The 23,388-nt window shown below is 31.9% G+C and overlaps 3 protein-coding genes across 3 annotated transcripts; 2 read left to right on the top strand and 1 right to left on the bottom strand.

Annotated features, from left to right (window-relative positions):
• The first annotated feature begins 5,203 nt into the window (after positions 1-5,203).
• On the top strand, positions 5,204-7,339 carry RAX2 (Duplicated homeodomain-like superfamily protein). Its single transcript, XM_022288927.2, has 3 exons — positions 5,204-5,565; positions 5,819-5,948; positions 6,576-7,339. The coding sequence occupies exons 1-3, from the start codon at positions 5,430-5,432 to the stop codon at positions 7,108-7,110; spliced, it is 801 nt and encodes a 266-aa protein (XP_022144619.1). The 5' UTR covers positions 5,204-5,429; the 3' UTR covers positions 7,111-7,339.
• Positions 7,340-10,937: 3,598 nt separating this feature from the next.
• On the bottom strand, positions 10,938-12,672 carry LOC111014232 (D-tagatose-1,6-bisphosphate aldolase subunit). The gene is made up of 5 exons (XM_022288889.2): positions 12,336-12,672; positions 11,874-11,974; positions 11,571-11,687; positions 11,371-11,472; positions 10,938-11,258 (listed from the first exon to the last, which is right to left on the bottom strand). Exons 1-5 carry the CDS (start codon positions 12,562-12,564, stop codon positions 11,088-11,090), a joined length of 720 nt encoding a protein of 239 aa, XP_022144581.1. The 5' UTR covers positions 12,565-12,672; the 3' UTR covers positions 10,938-11,087.
• A 6,171-nt stretch (positions 12,673-18,843) lies between these two features.
• On the top strand, positions 18,844-22,962 carry LOC111014249 (putative CoA ligase CCL10). Its single transcript, XM_088124316.1, is given in 6 exon segments — positions 18,844-20,087; positions 20,346-20,516; positions 21,167-21,312; positions 21,877-21,944; positions 22,061-22,163; positions 22,613-22,962. Coding segments are annotated over 6 exon segments (1,632 nt in total). The 5' UTR covers positions 18,844-19,057; the 3' UTR covers positions 22,727-22,962.
• Positions 22,963-23,388: the final 426 nt, after the last annotated feature.

Genomic DNA, 23,388 nt, shown 5'->3' on the forward strand with positions numbered 1-23,388 from the left:
TTAAATCGAATTAGAAAATTAATATGCACATGTGAGAACTTTGAGTTTGGTGGGTCAATTCCTGTATCCCAATACTCGAGAAATTGTCTGAATGCTTTCTAGAAAAAGACTTTTTTTTTTTTTTGAATAAATTCTAGAAAAAGACTTAGAATCATGCTTATGTCTAAAATTACTAAAAGCTTTGACTTGGATATTTTTGTCACTACTATGCTTAATTAATAATAATGGCAAACAAGTCATTATATATATAATTAAGTTGCAATCAATAAATAAATAAATTATATATAAAATATATATATTAAAAGATAGGCGAAAAAAATAGTGATATGAAGTTATCAACTAGTTTAAATTTTTATTTCAACTTAATCATTCTACTTTACTTTGGATTAAAATGACCCTCCTAATAATAATCAAATACACGACTACCATTTCTTACCATTAAAATGAGTTGTCAGGTTCATAATTTCTTTTAACACATAACAATATTTGGAGATAGAGAGATCAAATTTACGACTTTTTAATTGAGGATACAATACCTTAATCAAGTGAGTTGTTGGCTTTATGTTTACAAGTTCTTTAACTTCATAAACGACATGATTTGCACTACGGATAGAAATAAACTAAATTTACAAGCATCCAACCTCATTTTTTAAAGTAGAATATTAAGATTAACACAATAATCTAGGGAACATAAAATCTCTTTTCTCATTTTCTTATTAATTCCTATGCCAATTTGTTAGATTTTGTTTAATAAATAATAAATATTCTCTAAGCCTATTATTCTTAGATCCATGCATGAATAGAGATCATCTCAAAATGAAAAGAAATAACGAATTTACCAATAGATTTTCTCATTAAATAAAGAACAGTAAACTGATACCCACTAATTAGAAACTCAGAAATGAATATCTATACACTTCCAAAATAATAGATCATTTTAATTAAGCTTTTTCTATCAATATAATTATTAATCAAATGTATTGCCAACAAATAAGGATTGATATTTCTTAAGAACCAAATATAATATATATTTTTTTAATTCTTTTTACTGAATTAAATGGATATATACAAGGAAAAGGGTGTGCTAAGTGATAAGCTTGAAGAATGAACATTGCTAAAGGAACAAAATAACCACACACATGTATAAAATGTTTAAATACTATTTTCTTTTGACTTTGGTTTAGGGTAACTTTCCCAAAACGTTTTCTAAAAAGTAACTGGCTTGTCCTTTCATTTTCATTTTCATCTTAAATAATAATTTTAACATGATACTTCGCTCACTAAAATGTAGCCTTATTTTGTCAAAAAAAACCCATAAATTTGATTAAAAAATTTTCCATTGTGAATATAATGTGTTCAAAATTTTGATAAAAATGATCAAAATAGTCATTTTAAAAAAATACAAGACCAAAATAGGTGTTTTAAAAATATAGAGATTAAAATAAACAAAATATAAAGACTAAAATAAACGTTTTGAGAGTATATTAACTAAAATAAATTAAAATTGAAAATACATTGACGAAAATAATAATTTTAAAAGTATATTAACCAAAATAAACCAAAACAAAAAATATAGAGACAAAAATAATATTTCGACCTAAAAAAATATGAACATAAGATAAGCTGTAATTATTGCAGTAGGAAAATTTAGAAACTTTTTTTGGTACAACGAATGAGATTTGAAATCTGAATTCACGACCCCTTAAAACTCATGTAACGAGCAAAGTTGAGAGGATTATTTACCAGAAATATGGAAAATAATGATTATAGAAAAAGGATTTAGAAGAGAGATGTTGAACGACATAGTTGCAAATTAAATGTCGTTTGGTGAGGTGACAATCATGTCTTTACAAAATAATAAAAACGCAAATTTCAAACCATAAATCATAATCTACACCTATTTAATTTGTTTGTTTTCCTTTCTTATCCCATAATTAATTTGTCACTTCAATGGCACGATACTTTATGTTAGATTATAAATTTGGTCTCTAAAATTATATTTGTGAGCAGTTTTATTTTAAAAACAATTTAGATTTATAATTTCAATTTGATGTAATTATTGGTTGGTTTAGTTCAATTTAGATTCTACAATTTTAAAAATTTCAATCTTATCATTACGATGAGTCAAACTTCAAAAATATTGTTCATGGTCATACATTACCATATTGTTTTTTTTCCTCCATGGCAATGAGATATTTTTTTTTCTATTTAACCATCAAATTGAAATTAAACTCAAATCGTATAGATCAAATTGGGGTCTGAGACAAATCTCATTATGGAATAGAGGGATCGAAATGAAATTAATATTGAAGTATAGAGGTTAAAAATGTAATTTTAATTATTTTAAACTATTAATTTGAGCAAAAATTTCTTAATAGGTTGAAATTTCTGTGGGCATTTTTCTTTATCAAGTGGGCAATGGTGAAAAAAGATACTTATTTTTTATGGGTATAAATATTTGACCAGTGAAGAAGCTAAATTAAACACGTCTCTACATCTTCATCTTCAATTTAAACTTCTCTCTCTCTAGAAAGTTTTGAGCAAGTGGGCTTCAATTGGTCAACATTTACTACCAAAGTTGCAAAATGAAATAAGAAATAAAATATTATATATATATATAGTACTATATAGTATTTATTATGTAGCTACAACATTATCTACTTTTTCCTACCCTACATTGAATGTATCATGGATTGATAAATATGGTGAATAATATTTAATTTATAGCAATATCCATAGGTTATTGCATGTACCATTAGTCTACGACATAGAGATCAGGTTATCAAAAAAGCATTTAGTAATTGTCTTTTTTTTTTCTGATTTCTCATTTTCCATTTTCTTATTTATAATAAAGAAAAATAGAATGATGTGTTTGGTAATAATAATAAAATAAAAACGTGTTTGATAACCATTTCTTGTTCTTTTTGTCCTAAATTTAATTAAAATAAAAAAAAGTACAAAATTTGTTATCCAAACAAATTTTTTAGTACAAATGTAGGGAGACCTCTGAGAAAGAATTAAGATGTCTTGACTGCAAAGTCAAGATATATCTTAATTTTGGATTTTATAGAAGGACTCAAATGCAAGTATGCTAGTAAAATAAAAATGATTATAGAACATTGTTTGCCACTTCTTCATTCTTCATTTACTCGACAGGTTTAATTTTGAAAATAATAAAGAAAGGATGAAAATTTTAATAAATAAGCTTTTTATGAGTGTTGGTATATATATTTTTAGTCCAAAATGGTCAAAAATCACGTGGACAATTTTGTGACATAAAATTTATTTGAATTGATACTTAATTATTACCCTTATTACTTATACATCATAAAATTAGAAATATACATATATTTGTTTGACAGTAATAAAATTAGAAGTATTAGATTTAGGGACAAAAACAAGTTAAAATGAGCAAAATTCAAACAGTAATTGATATTTGTTCCTTCACTTGAGATTGAAGGTAGCCATTTATAAACAATCTTAGACGTTACTATGTAATGTATAATATACGTTTAAATCCCGTTCGAATCATATTTATATTCAATTTTGATATTTATTAAATTTTTATAATATTCATTTCTATCTTTCTAATTAGCTTTTTAAATAAATTATTTAAACTTAAAAATATATATCTTGTTTATTTACTCAATAATAATATACTTTTGCACGGATTAATATTTAAAGTCACATAGGATAGTTTATATATTTGGTTTTCAAATCTAGCCTGAAAAGTTAGATTCAATAAAATTTAGAACTTGAGAATAATAAGAAAAAGAAAACCATTGAAAATTACATACCCATCAATCCAATCAGCCTGGCGATCACTTTTTTACCAGTTTTACTTTGTTTTTTTAAAAGAAAGTTTGAAATTTTAGTGTGAATGCGAAGTGAAAAGTTAATATTCTTGGTAAATAGTCCCGTTTGGCGTCTACCATTTGAAATGAATGCAAATGTTTGAAAATTAAAACCCAGAATTTTTGACACCCACAAACCCAACATATATTATTGAATTAAAATTTCAATCTTTTAATTATTATTCTTTAATCCCATTGACCTAGAATCGTGAATTTCATGTGTCAAGTAACATCTGAATAATTTGTCAACGTGTCTGTTATATCATTTTTTTTTGTCTGAATATACTTCAAAATGATTTATACATTAAAAGTAAAATTAAGAATTATCTAAAAAATTAGGAACCATTTAACGTTAAATGACATAAATATATTTATAATACGTATTTTTTTTAAAAGTTTGCTATATGAAGAAAAACAGGTATCTTTGTCATTACACTTAATATAATATCACATCTTCATTTTCAATATAATACAAATATATATTCAAGCAATATATACATACATTGCATGAACATTATTTAATTATAAGGATTCCCTACACAACTCAATACGAGTATAAATTTCATGTAATTAATTAATACACATTAAGCTTTTTACCTAAGCTAGGGAATATAATATATATTGGGTGTTACAATACGACAAATAGCACATAATTGGACCACCCAAAAATAAAATATAATTTAAAACAACTACATTATTGATTTTTGGTTTAAATATTATTTTAGTATATGTACAAACTTTTAGTTTATTTTAGTCCGGCTATTTTAACTCTTATACTATCAATTTTATTCATTTTAATTTTTGTACTTGTAAAATTTTAACATAAATTTAAGAGAGTGAAGAACATGCTAAAATTTTGGTTTAAAAAAAAATAAAAATGAAAGTGAAAAGACCAAACACTTTTTAAAGTAGAGACACCAAAAACAAATATTTCAAAAGTAAAATCACTAAAATAAATAAGTAAAAATACATGGACAAAAATAAACCAAGGTAAAAAATACAACAACCAAAATAGATTTAAGGAAAATATTTTATTCCTTATTCCTCACCGCAATTAAAAAATTAACAACTCATTATTTCTTTTTATTTGTTTAAATCTCTATTTTGTATCTTTCTCCCTCAGTAATCACACTAATAAAGAGACCTTCGTTTTCAAAACTAGGGGGTCTTAATTTAGGTTTAAAAAGGACTCGAGAAAAAAAAAACCAATAAATTGGCGACATCCCATCATTTTCAACGTGCATTGCATTATTATATATACAATCCATTCATAATTTTTGGAGCAGAAGACTTTGGATTCCAATTGAAATCAAAGAGGCTGCTACCCAAATAAAATATATATATATATTCTCTCCAATTAATCTCCTTGATCTCTTCAAAATTTTTAATTTTTTTTTTTCTCTTTTAGTTTATGACAGGGAGTTGTGTGATGAGAGAGAGAGAAATAATTGAAATATAGAGGGTGTTTGTTTGACTTATGTGGTGATTTCTTTCTCAATAAAAGAAGCAAATAGATACCCAAATGAATTAAAATCTCTCTCATCTTCTCAAAATCCCATTTTTTTAGAGAGAGAAATGGGAAGAACTCCATGCTGTGACAAAGCTAATGTGAAGAAAGGGCCATGGTCCCCTGAAGAAGATGCAAAGCTTAAAGATTATATTCAGAAACATGGAACTGGAGGCAATTGGATCTCTCTCCCACAAAAATCTGGTATCTATCCTATCAATCCCTCTCACTTTTTATGGCTTCATTCTAAATCTTTCGATAGAGGTTATTGGTGCCTTAACTAGAGCGCCATCGTCAACTATCCTTACTAAAAGTTTTGCTGAGAGACAAATTAGAGGAAAAACTATAAAATCGCAGGCGTATACCCGCGTTATTTGAATTATGACAAACCATCGTTGGAATGGGTTTCGAGATTAATGATGTTTTAGCTGTTGAGTTATGGTGATATGTTGGGCAGGATTGAAGAGATGTGGGAAAAGTTGCAGATTGAGGTGGCTGAATTATCTGAGGCCTGATATCAAACATGGAGATTTCTCTGAGGAAGAAGATGCATTAATTTGCAATCTCTTTGCCACCATTGGAAGCAGGTATTTTTGTTTGTTTCATTTCCTTCTCTCTCTCTCCCCTCTCTCTTTTGGTTTATTGAATCATTAATGTTGAACACAAATTATTGTAGTAATCCAGTGGTAAAAAGTAAAAAGTACAGTTTGATATAAAATTTACAATATGGCTTAGAGAACCCATTGAATATTATCTGTCCTTTCTATGATTTGTTTAGAACAAAAATATCTGTGCATTATGGGAAATAATTATTGGACCTTTAAATAATTTTCATAGCTTTATCAGCTAAAGCTTTTTTAAGTTTGAGTAATAAAAATAAATAATCCTTCACTGAAATTCTTTGTTCTTTTGGTACCTTCATCATTTTTCTATTCCCTTCCTATAGTTTAGAGATTATATTTGAATTTAGATGGCAAATGTTTCTACTTTCACATGGTAAAGGGATGTTGGTCAGAAATTTTTATATGACAGTGACAAAATTCTACCTGCTAACTTTTTCTATATATAGTTTCTTTCGATTCTACCAATATTAATCTTTTTTAAATAAATGTTACTCGCGGATTAAAAGTAGGGAGGATCATTATCAAATTTACTACTACTTTAACCACTAAACTAGATTCAAATTGACCATAACTGATTCGTCATTGATGCAGATGGTCAGTAATTGCAGCACAATTACCGGGAAGAACAGACAACGACATAAAGAACTACTGGAACACGAAATTGAAGAAGAAACTAATGAGCATAAACAACACCAACATCATCCCTCCAAGCCATCAAATAAAAAATCCTCCATTTCTTCATCAACATTCCTCAACAAATTCCTCCTCCCCTTCCTCTTCCTCACCATCCTCATATTCATACTCATATTCATACTCAGATCAAAGCAGCCCCATCTGGTCCTTCTCCAATTTAGACCCCATGATCTCAATATTCTCCCCCAACAACAATAACAACAACAATAATCTTGTAAACCCCACAACCCCATTATTGTTCCCTCAAGATCAAGCAAGGTTCAACATGATTAGCCCCATGGTTCAGGCCAGCTGCAGCTCCAATTCAGATGGCTCAGGTGAGAACCAGTCCTACCAAGAACCGCCATTGTTGGATTATGGGCTTGAAGAAATCAAGCAGCTCATTACTTCTACTGCCTGCACCAATTTCTTTTTTGATGATCAAACTACTTGAAGCTACAATGGTTGGAAATTTTTCTCTTCTGGAGGGTGTTGTGGTTTTTTGACTGTAAATGATAGAAAAGTTTGCCTTTTTTTGGGGGGTTCTTTCTTATTTGTATTTTGTCTTAGGGAAATGGTGTATATGTTGGGAGTAGAGTACTTAATCCATTTTGTTAATAATCATCATGATCAACACTGATTTTTATCTTGTTATTATATATTAGTTTTTGTTGGCTGGGTAATTGAATTTTAGATTTAAAGTAATGGGATATTTTTTTTCAGTTTTATCCATTATTTTGTACTCAAATATAAGTGAGAAATGTTAAAAAGTAAACTGGTAAAAAAGTTTTTGTCAAAGAAATGCCTAAATCCAACCACACGAAAAAACAGATTCCAACAATAGCTATAAGATCAAGGGAAAAAAACTCCATTTAACATAATGTCGGCTCTTAACAATGAGGTTACTCCCATCATTAGATGTTTGACAAAAGAGAAAAATATAAAAATATAAACTTTTCTTTAAAATAATAATGAGTTGTCGAATATTTAATATGGAGAAGGATAAGACTTCCCCTCTCCGTTTACAATTTCCTAATCCAATACCAACCCGAGCTACATATAACTAATTAATAATAGATGATATTAAGGTTAAAAGATTCAAATTTCTTTACCTCCATATTTGTTGTATTAAAAAAGAAAAAATAATTATGAAAGGTAAGGGATGTAAAAAAAAAAACAGAAAAAAGAGGGTAGTACAAATTTCATAAAGTACACATAATAAAACAAAATACGACAATTAAACTATTAATAAGAGCCATAATATAAACGATAATCATTTTTCATCTATTTTTTATGTCCTAGATGATGGCAATGGGAGATGATCATTATGATTAATTAATATCAACTGGTGAAGGTTAGGCATAAGAGTTTACTTAATTTAAAGCTCTGATTTAGAGTTTAGATTTTTCCCCCTTACAAAACTACATCTTTGTCAACCAAAAATAAAGGGTATTTAATTAAACTTAATTTCAAGTTTTCTTAAATAAATAATTTTGAAGATCATGTATGTAGTACTAATAAAAATAATCCATCCATCAATCACATGTGGGAGACAATAGGAGGAAATTAGGAAGAACTTGTACCAAAATTTGCAAATTATTTAATTAATTTCAAGTGTTCCTGTTGAAGTTTTGCTTAATCCATAATTTAATTTAATTATGGAAAGGGTTTTGCAAAGTGGGAAGGACAGCAAGTGTCAGAATGAAGGAGACTTTGAATATAGAAAAATGCAATATGGAGTGGATTAATCTTATTCTAATGAAATGCAAGAGATTCTTAAACTTTAAATTTATTTACATATATAAATCATAAAAGGGCCAATTTGACTCCTAACTTGGGTTTATATGACTCGGTTAGAAATCGAGTTACAAATTAAATCACAAGTTTAGCCTTTAAATTCTTAATTTTAGCTTTTAAATTCTTAAAATTGTGTTTAATAAGTTTTTAAATTTCTAATTTTTTTTCTATTATATTACTGACTTATTTGACATATTTTAAAAAATTTATGAAACTATTAGAAGGTATTTATTAGTCTAGAAACTTAATTCAAGGACTCCAGAAAATATTTTTAAAGTTAAAAATACTTATTAGATTTAAAATTTAAAATTTAAGAATCTATTAGATATTAAAAAAGAAAAAATAAATAAAGATACAAGATTGAACATTTAGGCTACATTTTTTGTTTTCTGTTTCTAATTAACAATTTATGCTTGATTTCTTACCCTTGTTTTAAAAACAAATTGAAACCCTAGTCAGTAATATTTCAAAAAACAAGAATAAGTCTATAAATTATTTTTTACAACTTTTTTTTTTTGAGAAATAAAATTTTTCTCTTTTTAGTTTGCTTTGATTGTGAAAATATTTTTAAAATGTAAATAACAAAATTAAAAAACACATAGGTAAAAAGAGTATATTAAATTTAATCATCTTAAAAAATAAAAAACGAAATTATTATCTCAGGATCAGGCATAATTTATCGATTACACATAATGGCATAGAGAGAGAGAATCCGGAGAGGAAGTAGCCAAAAGGAAAGAGATGAATGAAGCATGGGTTTTGGTGTTAATGTTTGAACAAATTGAATAAATAAATAAATAAGTGGGTTTCAATAAAATAAAATTAAAAAAACAAAAACAAAAAAACAAGAAGAAAACAATGAAGATAATCTCATTGACCAATTCAAAGATTTGTTTTGTTTATCCATTTAAAAAAAATAAGAAGAGAAAAGAAAAAACATCTTCCCCAGTGGCTCTGTCTAGAAGCTGTGGTGGGGACTTTTCCCACCAATTTCTCTCTCTAAACTCCAAATCTGACTCTTTTTTCCATGAAATTTCTTTTCTTTTCTTCCCATCTTTTTCCATAATTTGAAAATTTCATCCTTTTTTTCCATAGTTTAATTGATTAAAATTTGGTCCAGAAAACAGCATCTGAGACTTTGATAATGGAATTTGAAAACAAATTCAAAGTGGAGAGAAATGTTTGAATGGGTAATTGCAAATATAATTTTTTTAAAAAAAAGTTTTAATTAATTATTGACTAACTTTATTAATGGTAATATTAAAATGTAATCGAGTGACGATTATTGAAGAAAAAAACAAAAACCCTTGTAGCGAAATCGAGAGTGGAGAATTCAAATTTAAAATAAAACCTTTAAATAGTCATATCAAATAATACCAAAAGAAAAAGGAAATTTGAAATCTGGATTTTGGGATTCAGGTTGGTTAAGCCCATCAAGCCTGGATATCAAGTTTTCAGGTCCAGAAACTCAAAAGCCCACCACCCAATGTATAAACATAAAAGCCCATTTCATTGAGCTTTTGTTAAAATTAGTAGGAAACAACGTAAATAACTCCATTTACCAGGGCGAACCATTCGGTCATGTATAGGTATCTTAACCTGTTTGAGCTATATTATGATTGGCAGATATTGCAAATATGGTCCTTCACTAATAGGTGTGATATTTACTTAATCCAATATTACCAAAATACCCCAACAAAATCTAAAGAAATCCTACTCGCCTCGTTTTAAAGATATAGGAGCTCAACTTCTCTCAGGAACATGAATTTGCAAACAATCCTAAATAACTAGCTCAGAAATGAAGTGTTTAAGAATACAACGTCAAAACCACAAGGCATGGTGCTATACAATCCTATGCCTACCAGGACAGAATGCTCCAAACGTTAGCCATAGACGAACAACTCAACACTTTGGGAGACAAGACAACAGTCCTCCTCACTTAATCTTGGGGTCACAAACATAACCAAGTCTCATTCGTCAATATGATCGATAGAACTACGAGATCAAAGCTAGAAATCATCACCAAATAGAAAGCGAGAAACCTTCAACATTATAGAGCTACACATATCATAAACCATACACTCGCCATATTTCTCTAGAAGGGATTGCAAAAGAGCCAAATATCTAAGTGGTAGTGGTCTTTCCTTCCCTTGTTTAAGGATCTACTTCATGGATCACATATTTTTTTCTAGTCCAGCATTGGATATCGAAATTTGAACCTCCAACTCTAAGAGGACTTTAAAAAGAGTAGATGTCTTTCCAACTCATCAGTCAACTACACTCATTAGAGATCAAACCAAATTGTACGAAAATTACTTTAAGAGTTGCCCAGAAGGAAAAAAAGAGAACTGATGTGATATGTAGTTCATTTCTAGTCCAACACAAACAGCATCAAATGTCAATAAAGAAGAGCTAAATCACATGACCCAACAAGTAGAATATTAATATGCTTTTTTTTAATTTTAAAAAAATTACATGCTGATAGGCCAGAATAAACCAATCATTTGATATACTTTTCAATATTTAGTTAATAACATTTAACAATTGGGCTTTGGAGTTTTGTACATATAATTACATCAATGTTTATGTACAGAATGCACAAGAGATGGTTAAAAGGGTGTAAGAATGTCATATTTACAAAAAATTCCATTGCCAATAGACCTTCTCCACAATCCCTCCACCACTCTGAACAGCTGAGTGAAGAGTTTCAGAAGCAGGAGGAACCCCCCAAAGTAGTGGAACAGCTACTGTCATGGTTAGCTTTTCCTGCAAGCCCCCTTTACTTGCCTTCTCTGCTGCTACAACCTGAAAAAAAAGATGAAACTCAAACATACTCTCCCGATTACTGAAACGAAGCTAGGGATAATCGGGGGCGGGGCGGGTTGGGGGAATGGTGCATATGGATTTACAAACAAACCTCTCCACCTTGCTCCAAAACAATGTCTTCCACAACATCACTGAGCATCTCCACTGAACGGCAAAAACCAAAGATACAAAGTCTTCTTCCCATGTCAAGTCCCTGAAGGAAAAAAAGGGGGCAGGAAAGAAATAAGACAGGCCTAGAGGAAGGAGTTTTAAGGCTTTCTAACAGAAAACAAAACTGCCCAGAAGGCTCACGTTGGTAGCTGCAATATCAAATAATGCACCAAGACATATGCTCTGTTTGGGATCCATATAATCACTCTCTTGGAACCGTTGGAATCTCTGGTAAGTCTTTGATTTCCCTTGTTTTTTCTGTCAAAAGAACCTCAGTTTTAACCCAAATACAAACCAGATAGCACATGTGAAAGAAATTGTATCAATTGACACCAGCTTCTACCCAAAGTAATTAACAATATAGTGCTCTAATCGTAAGCTTTTATCAGAACTGAACAAGAATCCAAGCATCAACGAGCCTGTACATATATGTAAAGGGCATACATCTGAAGAAGAGATGCGTCGAGGGACGATTGAACCTCCAATCTGAACAAGCCCATCTGGAGTGAACAATGTGACTCTCTCCTCAGGAACCCAATGGATTTCTGTGCACAATTTCAATCAGAGCAATCGCCCATAAAACAAATATAACTCTAACATCTTCTTCCCATCACTTGATGGTAAGATTAATACAAGCAATTCAGTCCGATAGTTTTCGAATTGATTCTAAAACGACAAGAAAAAAGTACCCTCTTCTTGATCAAGTGAATGGAAGAAAAGGGGAAAGTCCCTTTTCGCAATCAAACGCAATCTCATGAAATCAGGTAATTAGAATTGGGGGAAATGTTAATATCGATGAACCCATCAGCTGCAGAGTTCTTAAGGAACGCGAAATTGTGGTCAGCGCAAACAGAAGGCTTCCGATTAGAGAAAGCGAAAAGAAAGAAGGAGGAATAAGCAACGTACCACTGCCGCCGTCGGCCCAGGGAAACAATCCGGAAGAATCGTCCCCCATGAAGCTTCCGGAGCCGGAGGATCTGACGGAGAAACGGAGAAGACGAGAGGGACGGTGATGAGAAACCGAAAAGGAAAATCTAGGAGAGGAGAGGAAAGAGGGGGAGAGGTCGAGGGAGCGGGAAATGCAGTGGGGCGAGGAGAAGGAGGAGAAACAGAGGGCAGCAGATGCCTCCGCCATTGTTAGGGACCAGAGAGAAATGGAGATTCTTGATGAAGGAACTGAAGAATCTGAGGATGGAAAATTGGAAAATGGCCAAACCGACCCAACGGAGAAGGAAAGGAGAAGCTTTTGAAGCCATAAACGACACGTGGAATATAATTATACGTTTTCTAAGTTAAAACTTGGCAGAAAAATGGGGTCGCTCCTCTATTTGTAGCCTATCAATTTAGATATTTCAAGCTTCTCTATTCAATTTTAATATCCCTACTTTTAAATACTATTTTGTTTAATCCATTTTTAAAAACATTCCGGTTTCTTGTTTTCGGTTTTAAATTATTTATTGAGAGACTTCAATATTTGATAACTATTTATGTTTCATATTTTTCATTCTTTTAGAAATATTTTTAAAATTAATTTATATATAAATTTTGAAAATGATAATAACAAATTTCTTGTTTATATTTCCAGTTTGTTACTAAATAGAAATAAAAATATCATTTTGTCATTCTTGAATCTATGAGTGTTGAGAGCCATGAAAATATAAACAAGAAACAATAATGTTATAGAAAGACAAAGCTAGACCCGACAGGCGAACTAGGTCCATGGCCCAAAGCATGGCCAGGTCTAGAACATGGCCAGGGCATTACCAGACTGAAGACATGACCAGATCCAAGGCATGATCAAGTCTAGGGTCCTAGCCAACCAGGTCCCGACTGACAAGGTCCTAGTCAACCGGATCTAGCCGACTAGGTTCGACTATTAGGAAGTCTATTGCAGGCCACCAATCCCTTTGTTCAACATTCAACCCACAAGATACCCATAACCCAACATGGTATGTTTGCTAAGGGCACTAGGATTCGACCTTTATAAATATAACAGTAAGCTAAATCTAAAAGTACGTTGAAAACCTTATTATCAATACTCGACAAATTTCTGATTCTAACCTACGCAACGGAGCTTGTGTGGCTTGTGTTCAGTACTATTTGTTTTGCATGTTGATGTCCATTCCCAATTCCATTATTAACAATTGGTGCGAATTTGGCGGAACCCCGATAGACAAAATTTCTGCATCAACAAGTAACGTTACCAAACGGATCCTAAATTTCTTGAAATGAAGCCATAAATTTGTAATTATGAGGTTTCATTGTATATACAAATTGTATTATTTACCAATATAGACTAAAATTGTCACTTTTTAAAAGTATTGAAACCAAAATCTTGAACGTGGACTAAAATGAACAAATTCTTAAATTACACAGAATAAGGGTGAAAATATAGTGATCAAATAGTATTTAACTAAAAGAAACTAATAGATTGATTTCATAACCAATCTAATTTTTTATTTTTGAAAATTATGTGTGTTTGCTTATTGAAAAAAATTTGTAACAACATCATAGTGGAGCAAGAGAGAAATTGTAAAGGAATAACTTCTCTTTATTGAATTAGGATTTTTTTTTTCTTATTTAAGAATACCGTGGGCCTACGATCCTTGAATTGATAATTATTATAAGTATTTATCACTACCTTTCAAATTCTCTCTCACCAACGCTATAACTCCACCTCAGCGTTAAGCCTACAAACTCTCCAACTTACTCATCCACTCTTCCACTACTTATTAACTTCCAACCATGAAATTAATTATCAAACATAACTCCTAAATTGTGGAAATACTAAAAAAAAAAAAAAAGAAAAAAAAACCTAACATATGTTTGTACTAAATTTTAACCAAATTCTTGATCTCTCTTAAGTCCGAGTTTTGGAGTAGATGCGTGTATCATCAATTTTATGCTTACAAAATGAATGTCATATCGGTTGTTGATTCATGTGCTCGAATCATCGAGGGCTTCAACCTCTCCCGTATCAAGTCTAATATAAGAAAAAGTATTTGATATGTGATGGCAAAAACCTTATTTAACAAAAAAAAATCTATTTTTTTCGGAAAGAGCCCCAATGCCCCAAAATATACATATTTCTTTTGCAGAGTGCCCCAAAATAAATTATAAAGAAGTAATTATATATTTAGATGGACTAAATCAGTCATTGACCATACCAAATCATGATTATGCAATTTTTTATTAATTAATTGTAAAGTGTTGACTAATAACTTTTTTTTTATTTATCAAATTATCATATATAATTAACTAAGACAAAAATTTACTATTTTAAAAAATTAGGTTTCTTATTTCACAATTTCTTTAATATGTTATTGACTATTTCTTAAATTTTTAGAAAACTACTATTTTTTTTAATTCTTAAAACTTGGTTTAAATTTTGAAAATATTTTTTAAAAGTAGATAAGATAATAAAGAAATAGAGAAATGAAGGGAGTGTTTATAAGTTTAGCTTTAAAAAATAAGAAATAAATAACAAAATGGCTATCAATATTATCTCCAGAAAAAATGTAGTCTAAAGACTAAAGTTTGGAAAAACATTTAATATGGCAATTTAAAGAGTGAAAATAAAAAATATAAAAAAGACAAAAAGAAAGAAAAAGAAGGATAAAATAATTATGAAGTAGGTAAGTATATATAAATGGATTAAATCAATTCTTTTTTAATACAATAGTACAGTGTGGAGAATGAATATTTCTGCCTCTCTTTATTGAAGAGTTATATCCATTCATAGCTAAGTTGACTTATGCTTAAATTAAAGACTAAATCAATTATTGATGTTATTAAATTATTGTCCAACTTTTGATTAAATAATTATACATATTGACTATATATATATATATATATATATATATTGCAAGATATTATCAACCTATTGTAAATTATTGCTATATTATATTATATTCAACTCAATTTCCTTTTTTATTGTTTTGGGAGAAGACCAACATGTTTTAACTAGGCTAAATTATATATATACACTTTTAGGTTACTAAGTTATTGTCCAAATTTCGATTCAATATTTATAAATATTGACTAATAATTTTTTATTTTTGTCAAAGTCTTTCTTTTTTTCAGAATATTATCAAACCACTGTAAATTATTGCTATATTATATTATCTTCTACTTCCTTTTCTTTTCTCTTGTTTTGACTTTTGGGAGAAGACCAACATATTTTAACTAGGCTAAATTGCAAATATATATATATATAGTATTTAATTCAAAAATACTCTTATTTTTAATCTTTAATAAAAATTTCAAAAATAACCTTTAAATAAACATCCATAAATATTTGAATAAAAAATTGACGTAGTAAAATCTAAGGTAATCGAACGAGGTAGGATTCCCTACTATTGTCTAAAGCGCCCCCTCAATCGACATTCTCGCTTTGGGCAGCATTGGAGGTAGAATTTCTCTACCTTTGTCTCTCTCTCCTTTCTCTCCCTCTATGATTCGATCCAAAGCCAACGACATATTATTCATCTCTTTCTTAATTTCTTTTCCACTTCTTCCCATCTAAAGTTCAACAACGAAAACCACAATTTCTTTCACTCAATTTGTGTTCTATTGAGAGCGGGTCCGTCCCAACTGTTTTTGAAGTCTTTGAAGATTTTGGACTGGATTATCTTATCCCAAATTTGGGTTTTCAATTGGATTAGGTAATGAGGCCAGAAGAGAAATGACTAAAATTAATAACGCCTTTTATAAAATGTCCAAACCTATGAAATATTGTAATAATGGTTAATTGATTTTTTCCGTTAAATTCTAAAATATTTTGTAGACAAATATAGCCTTGTAACCAATTAACTATACCCATAATTTTAGGGATTTAGGATTTTTAACTAATAACAAAAACAATGGGCCGAATCAATTCTATCTCATCAAATGAATGAAAAATGTGTTGAAATTTACCCCTCTAAAATTTCAAAATAATGGGATAAATTAGATTATTACTAGATAAATGATAAAATTTACATCTTACCTTTGACTTGAGTTAGAGAAGTTAGGGTTTTAGGAGTCCCCACCTTCTTCCCACCTTTTGGTCTCATGCAACTTCATGTGCCCCACACCCATCGTCTTCCTCATGAAGCAGATTCTCAAGCCGCCATCCCGCCACTCACCTTCAAGGCCACCATCCCGTCTTGCTGCTCACCTCACGAAGCAGATCCGTGCACCGCTCACCTTCACGCTGCCGTCCACGAACCAAAACCAGACCCGTCGCCGCCCCACCCAACCGCGGTCACCCTCCCTATTGGCTGCAACATGTACCATTCTGCTTGATGCGCCACGTCCCAAACCAAATCTACCGTCCTACCGTGTGACTAGATCCACCCAAGGCCGATATGATCCGCCGGCCGCCCCAGACCAGATCCACCTACTACCGCTTCAATATGTTTCCGATCTGCCGCCCAACTTCCATCTTCTAGCAACTATTCGAAAGGTAAAACCCTTTGTTCAGATTTTGCGTATTTTAGAGGTATTTAAAAAGATATTTTTGGTTTTCTTATATTTTAGGGTATGTAAAAAAATACAAGTGTGGAACCAACATGTGTCTTTTGTTTATAATTAGATCTGAGAAATATATATCTACAACGGCAACAGACTTATTTATCAGACTTATTTATATAGCTTAAATTATAAATAGAATCTATAGATATGGTAAAAGTTATAAGAGGAACATCTCGACAATGATTAAAAGCTACTGATATAACAGGACGTTCAAAGGAATCATGCAAAATCAACTTAGAAAGTGAAAAAGATGTATAGATGCAGTAGTTTATATATTTCTTGTTTGTTAATTTTTACAGTATATTTACAAATTAGATTCACTGACCTAACTGTACTCGTATATTTTAGGAAAAGGAAAGGGTCTCAAGATAGTTGAGGAAGAACGTGTTAGTGAGCTAATTATTGGTATATACATGTATTGACATTCTACTTATGATATTTGAGTTGTATATACATGTTTTGACTTTCGTATTTTGTTAATTCTTGAATTGGTATATACATGTATTGACATAATTGAGTTTCATATACGTGTATTGAATTCTAATTTTGATTTTTCTTTAATTGGTATATACATTTATTGACCTTTTAATTTTGATAAATTTTCTAATGTTTTAAAGGACGATACAAAGTCTAACTAAGAGAATGAAAGAGTGAATAATGAATCCACCGATGAACATAAGAAAAATAATTCATCGTCAAAAGAAGTTTAAGAAATTTAATCTGATGACGATACACGCCCAAAGGCTACAAATTTAAGAGGCGTCACATATTTTCCTAATCGTTTTGATTTATCGGTTGTTAGTCTTCGACTTTTTAATTTACTTTTGTTGTAGATGATTTATTAAATGATAAAGAAATAGGAAAATAAGAATACAAATAACATTTGACAGCATATACTTTTTAGTGGTTAGGTATATATACCAATTGATGCAAACATGTATATATACATTAAGAAGATATAGTAGAACAATTGCAGAACGATGAGATGAGAGATGAATCGTTGTACACAAATCATTTAAATTAACTGAAATACAAAACAAAGTAATTAAAATAATTAACTTGAAATCCCTGGAATGTAGAAAAATCATTTTGAATTCAAAACAAAGTTTTTTACATGGTTGAATATAAGAAAAAGTCAAAAAGACATAGAAAATGGTATTATGGAAAACTACGTTCTTTTGTAAAACTCTTAAATACCTTTTAGCCTTTTAAAATAATAATTCATCCTATTTTTTATCATGTCTTGAAATAATAAATAATGCGCATCATGAAAATTTATACAAATACTATACTTTTAGAAATACTAATTGATAGATATTTTTACCAATACCAGCTTAACTTGGTTGTTAAGACATCTTGTTCCTCTTCAAAAGGTCAGAGGTTACATTCCATCTATATATAAGGTATAATTTTTTTCAACCATAATTATAAATATATTGATCATATAACTATATAACAATATCTTGACTTTTAAATTTTCTTTGTCCAATAAATCAATAATTTTATAAAATATCTAACACAAAATTAAAATTTTAAAAACTCACACTTTTAAACTTTAAGCTATTAGATACAAAATGTATAGATAGAACTACCATATTTGTTATTTGTTAGTAATAAGTTATAGGTATAAACTTTTTTTCAATAACACAACATTAAATATAAACTTCTACCACGATGTCAAAACAAGCATAGCTAAACAGTAAATTGATATATATCTATAACGTGAGTTCGATCTCACGCTTCTACATATTGTATTGAGAAAAAGACAGGGCCAAAGATATGGATATTTATTGCATTAACGTATAGATTCGAAATTAATATTTATTGCATTAACGTATAGATTCGAAATTAATCCATGGAATTTGGAGATTATTTTTCCACATAATTGACACGAGACGAAACTCCAACCTCATGATTTTGGGTATTCGTATTCTATAAACCGATTCTCTCTCATTTCCAAATCGAGTTACTGTATTTTATGATTATCTTCACAATCCTGTTATCTGGGAAAAACTCATTCGATTCTCGGGAAACAAACAAACCCCAGAAACGAAATCCGTCGATTTTCCCGTTCCTGAAGAATCCCGTTTTGCGTTTTTGTCTTTCCGGCGACAATGGCGATCAAGATGGGAAAATCTTTCAATCCCCAAACGAAGACGTACGCCTCTCCTCGGCCCCGCATCCACTTTCCGACGGACCCCACTCTCTCCATTGCCTCCTTCCTCTTCCGGTACTCATCATCTCGCCCCCACAGCCTCGCCCTCGCCGACGCCGATTCCGGCGAATCCCTCACTTTCCGGCAGCTTGAAATCCAAGTCTCCAAGCTAGCCCATGTGTTCGTCCAGCTCGGGATTCGGAAAAGCGATGTGGTTCTCATTTTCGCCCCCAATTCCATCCACTTCCCAGTTTGTTTCCTCGCTATTGTCGCCATTGGAGCCATCGCCACCACTTGTAATCCCGCTTACACCTTCGCGGAATTGTCAAAGCAAGTCAAGGACTGTAACCCTAAGCTCGTAATCTCCGTCCCCGAACTCTGGAACGTGATCGGTAAACTGAAATTGCCGTCCATAATCCTCGGTTCTGAAATCTCTTCCAGTTTTTCGGGCTCCAATGTCTGGAGTTACTCCGATTTGATTGAGAAAGCCGGCGGACTAGTGTCCAGTTTGCCGGCCAGAGAAGTGGGCCAGAGCGATGTAGCGGCTCTTCTGTATTCATCTGGAACCACGGGGATCAGCAAGGGAGTGATTCTGACCCACAGGAACTTCATAACGACGTCGCTAATGGTGACGCATGATCAGGACCTTAGCGGTGATCCGAGCAACGTGTTTTTGTGCTTTCTCCCAATGTTCCATGTCTTCGGTCTCTCGATCATCGTTTACTCGCAGCTTCAGAGAGGGAACGCCGTCGTTTCAATGGCGAAGTTTGAGCTCGAAAGGGCTTTGGGGGTGGTGATGAAGTACAAGGTCACTCATCTCTATCTTGTCCCGCCGGTGCTTGTAGCTCTGACGAAGCAAGGTGTAGCAAAGAAGTATGATTTGTCGTCGTTGAAGCAAATTTTGGCCGGCGCGGCGCCTCTTGGGAAAGATGTGATGGAGGAATGCTCCAAGATTATCCCTCAGACCAAGATTACGCAGGTTTTGACCTGTGCTTCTCAATTCCATTTTTCATTTTCATCTGCTTCTTGCACAGGATGTATTATATTATCTTTAGATGATCTTTCTGAAGAATGTACATTATAATTGTTTGTTTGTCCGTATCTTTGTCTCTTGTTTCTTTATGCTACTTCCTAGAGTGTTGGGAGGAAACAGTTGAATTTGGGATGGGTCCCAATGACATAATCAAGCAAAAACTAAACTAATTTTTTTTGTGGTCTTGATTTGGAACTTGTGTTGTGTTCTACAGAAACTTGTGGAGTTATTTCAGTTGAGAATGTGGAAGAATCTAGGCTATCTGGATCAACTGGATTCCTTGTTTCAGGAGTTGAAGCCCAAATTTTGAGTGTAGAAACACAGAAACGTCTTCCACCTGGTGAAACAGGGGAAATATGTGTGCGTGGACCAAATATGATGCAAGGTGGATTTCTCCTTTGCTGTCTTGCTCTCTCCCTTATGCATTGCTTGGAGCGGATAGCTCGTAAAGCTTTATGTTATTAAACACCAAGCCCACTATTAAAAAACTCGTGAATTTGAGTATGGGAACAACTAAATTATGAATAGCTCATCCACACTCACTACTGTTGATTGGCCTAGTTGGTCAGTGAGGCTAGTGAAAAAATAGTAGGGTTCGGGGAGAATGGGTTAAAACTATGGTGGCCACTCTCGTAGGATTTTTGTTCGGTAGTTGTCCCATAAGATTAGGGCGTGCACAAGTTGACTTGGACACTCACGAGTATTTAAGGGAAAAAAATGAAAGAAAAAAGCTCATCCACACTAGTCATACTAAAAGGTGCACCAACCAGCCACCCTGAATTACACCTTGAACGATTTCCACATTGAAGCTTCTTATTGATTTTGCTTATTCTTTTATATTTGTTTTATTATGTTACTTAGCTGAACTTTCTTAACTGGATCTGCTTTTGAAAAAAAAAATTCCCCTCGGTTCCAAAGATGACAGTCTCATTTATTGATGATTTGTTCTTAGATTAATCAAGTTAGCACAAATGTGTTTCTTTTCCATTCTCATTTGCTAGTCTGCTTTGCAACATGTTCCTATGAACATTTCAGGATATTTCAACAATCAGAAAGCCAGCAGCCAAACTATTGATGATCAAGGATGGGTGCATACTGGAGATATCGGATATTTCAATGAAGGAGGAGAATTATTTGTTGTGGACAGAATCAAAGAACTCATCAAGTGTTATGGTTTTCAGGTTCTGTTTTTCATAATCAAATATGCATTTTTCCTTCTTGGAGTTTTTGTTTCCATTTTAGGCGCTGTTTACAAGATCAAAATACAATTTTAACGAGTTATTGCTCCATCAGACTGCAACCAGTTCTTGTTCTATTCCCCCCTCTCATTCTTGTGTCATTTATATAGTTGTCTATAGAACTGCCGTCACCATCTTTTTTGACGAAATGAGTGCCTTTGTGTTGCTTTGCTTTTCTTTTTTTGATGTTTTGATGATGCTGTATGATTGGCTTTTTGAGTTCTTTCACGCTGTTTTTCTACCCAAAACTCCTAGATTTTAAGTTAATCCACATGGTGATGCAACTTGGATACTTTTTACACTGATCTATAATCTCTAATATCAAAAGAAACTGATTGAGTTTCTCTTCTCTGCCCAGATTTATCTTTAAGAATATGATCATCCATTTTATGATTGGCTTTGGAAAATATGTTTATTCTTATAATCGCATTCCCTCTTTTTCTTGGAAGTTTGAACTCTCAGAGCTGCATTTATTGATATCAAATTTTTGGGATTTTCTTGTATTAGGTTGCACCAGCAGAGCTTGAAGCGCTGCTACTGTCTCACCCTCAAATAATAGATGCCATTGTGATCCCGTAAGTAGATTATAGTAGCATCAGTAATGCCGTCATTACATGGACAGTTCATAGTGACTTTATTTTTCTATTTTCATGCTTAATAGTTAACCTCTGACATTAATTTCCACCTGCAGATATCCTGATGAAAAAGCTGGTGAGGTTCCCATCGCATTTGTTGTTCGTTCACCTAATAGTTCGATAAAGGAAGAAGATGTTCAAAATTTCATTGCAGGGCAGGTAATATTTTGAGAACTCTCAAACAAGAACAGAGGGAATGGAAGAGACTTCCTGTTGATATGGATCTATTATATCTCTTGAAAGCAATATTTCCAATTAAAATGTCATTGGTTGCATATACTCTTTACATGACTTGGGCCAATCTTTGTCTGATTCAAGAGGAAACCTTTGCACACCTTCGTTAACACTGAGACACTTAGTGTGCTGCACTAACCCGAAAAGGCAAAAGGTGACTGTTTTTAGCCACTAAAGTTGATTGGAAAATGCAAATTTTGGATTTGGAAGACAAAGTTTTCCCTCAATGTGCAAACAAGCATTTGGTGTCGAACTAAAACAGTCTCTTTCTAGATTGACTTGTTATTGATTCACTACACCCTGCATAAAAGTGGCAACCATACTTTTTTGACAATGGAATGCTTGAAAATGATCACTCTCTTTTCTCTTTGCAGGTCGCACCATACAAGAGATTAAAGAGAGTAACCTTTACAAGTAGTGTCCCGAAATCGGCTTCGGGAAAACTTCTGAGAAGGGAGCTCATAGCACAAGTCCGTGCCAAGATGTAGATGCCAAAGCTGTTGAAAAGGTGAACAAGTCATACTATACCATATAGTTATAAAAAAATTAATTTAGAGCTACAAAATCCACAATCATGTAGCAAAAGGAAACCATGTAAAATGTTAAAATAAAACGACATACGATGCGATTCCAATAACATGAATCCAATTAAAGGATGACTAAAGCTCTGTAAGATTATAGGAACAATCTATGTACCAATGTGATAAAGATTCTGTTTTCATTATTCCCTTCTCTTCAACCACTACAACAAAGTAACTCCAATTTAGCTTTCTTTTGAAGAAAATGGAGAAGAAAGAAAGAGAATCATTTGAAAATCAGCCAAAAGGAGACTGATTTTGAAATGGGGTGTGAAGAAAGTGAGTAAAAAGATGCATAATAGATGGAGTAGATGATACCCAACTCTGAGCATTAACTTTGGGAAATGTTGCTGCTTTCACAAACACCACCACTCATTTACGATGCCACTCACCCATTTTCCATAACTTTTTTCCCACTCCATTACTTTCACCAGAAAAAGTCTGCTTCTGCACCTCTCAGATTACCAAGTTTTGGGATTTTTTTTTTGTCTTCATATGTCATATTGGGCCTGCTAAGCCCAAGATGATGATTGTGGGCTGGTGTCAAATCATGATTTAAGAAGCTAAGAGCT

The sequence above is a fragment of the Momordica charantia genome (assembly GCF_013281855.1).
Source record: "Momordica charantia cultivar OHB3-1 chromosome 5 unlocalized genomic scaffold, Mcharantia_2.0 BLBB01000005.1, whole genome shotgun sequence".
NCBI lineage: Eukaryota > Viridiplantae > Streptophyta > Magnoliopsida > Cucurbitales > Cucurbitaceae > Momordica > Momordica charantia.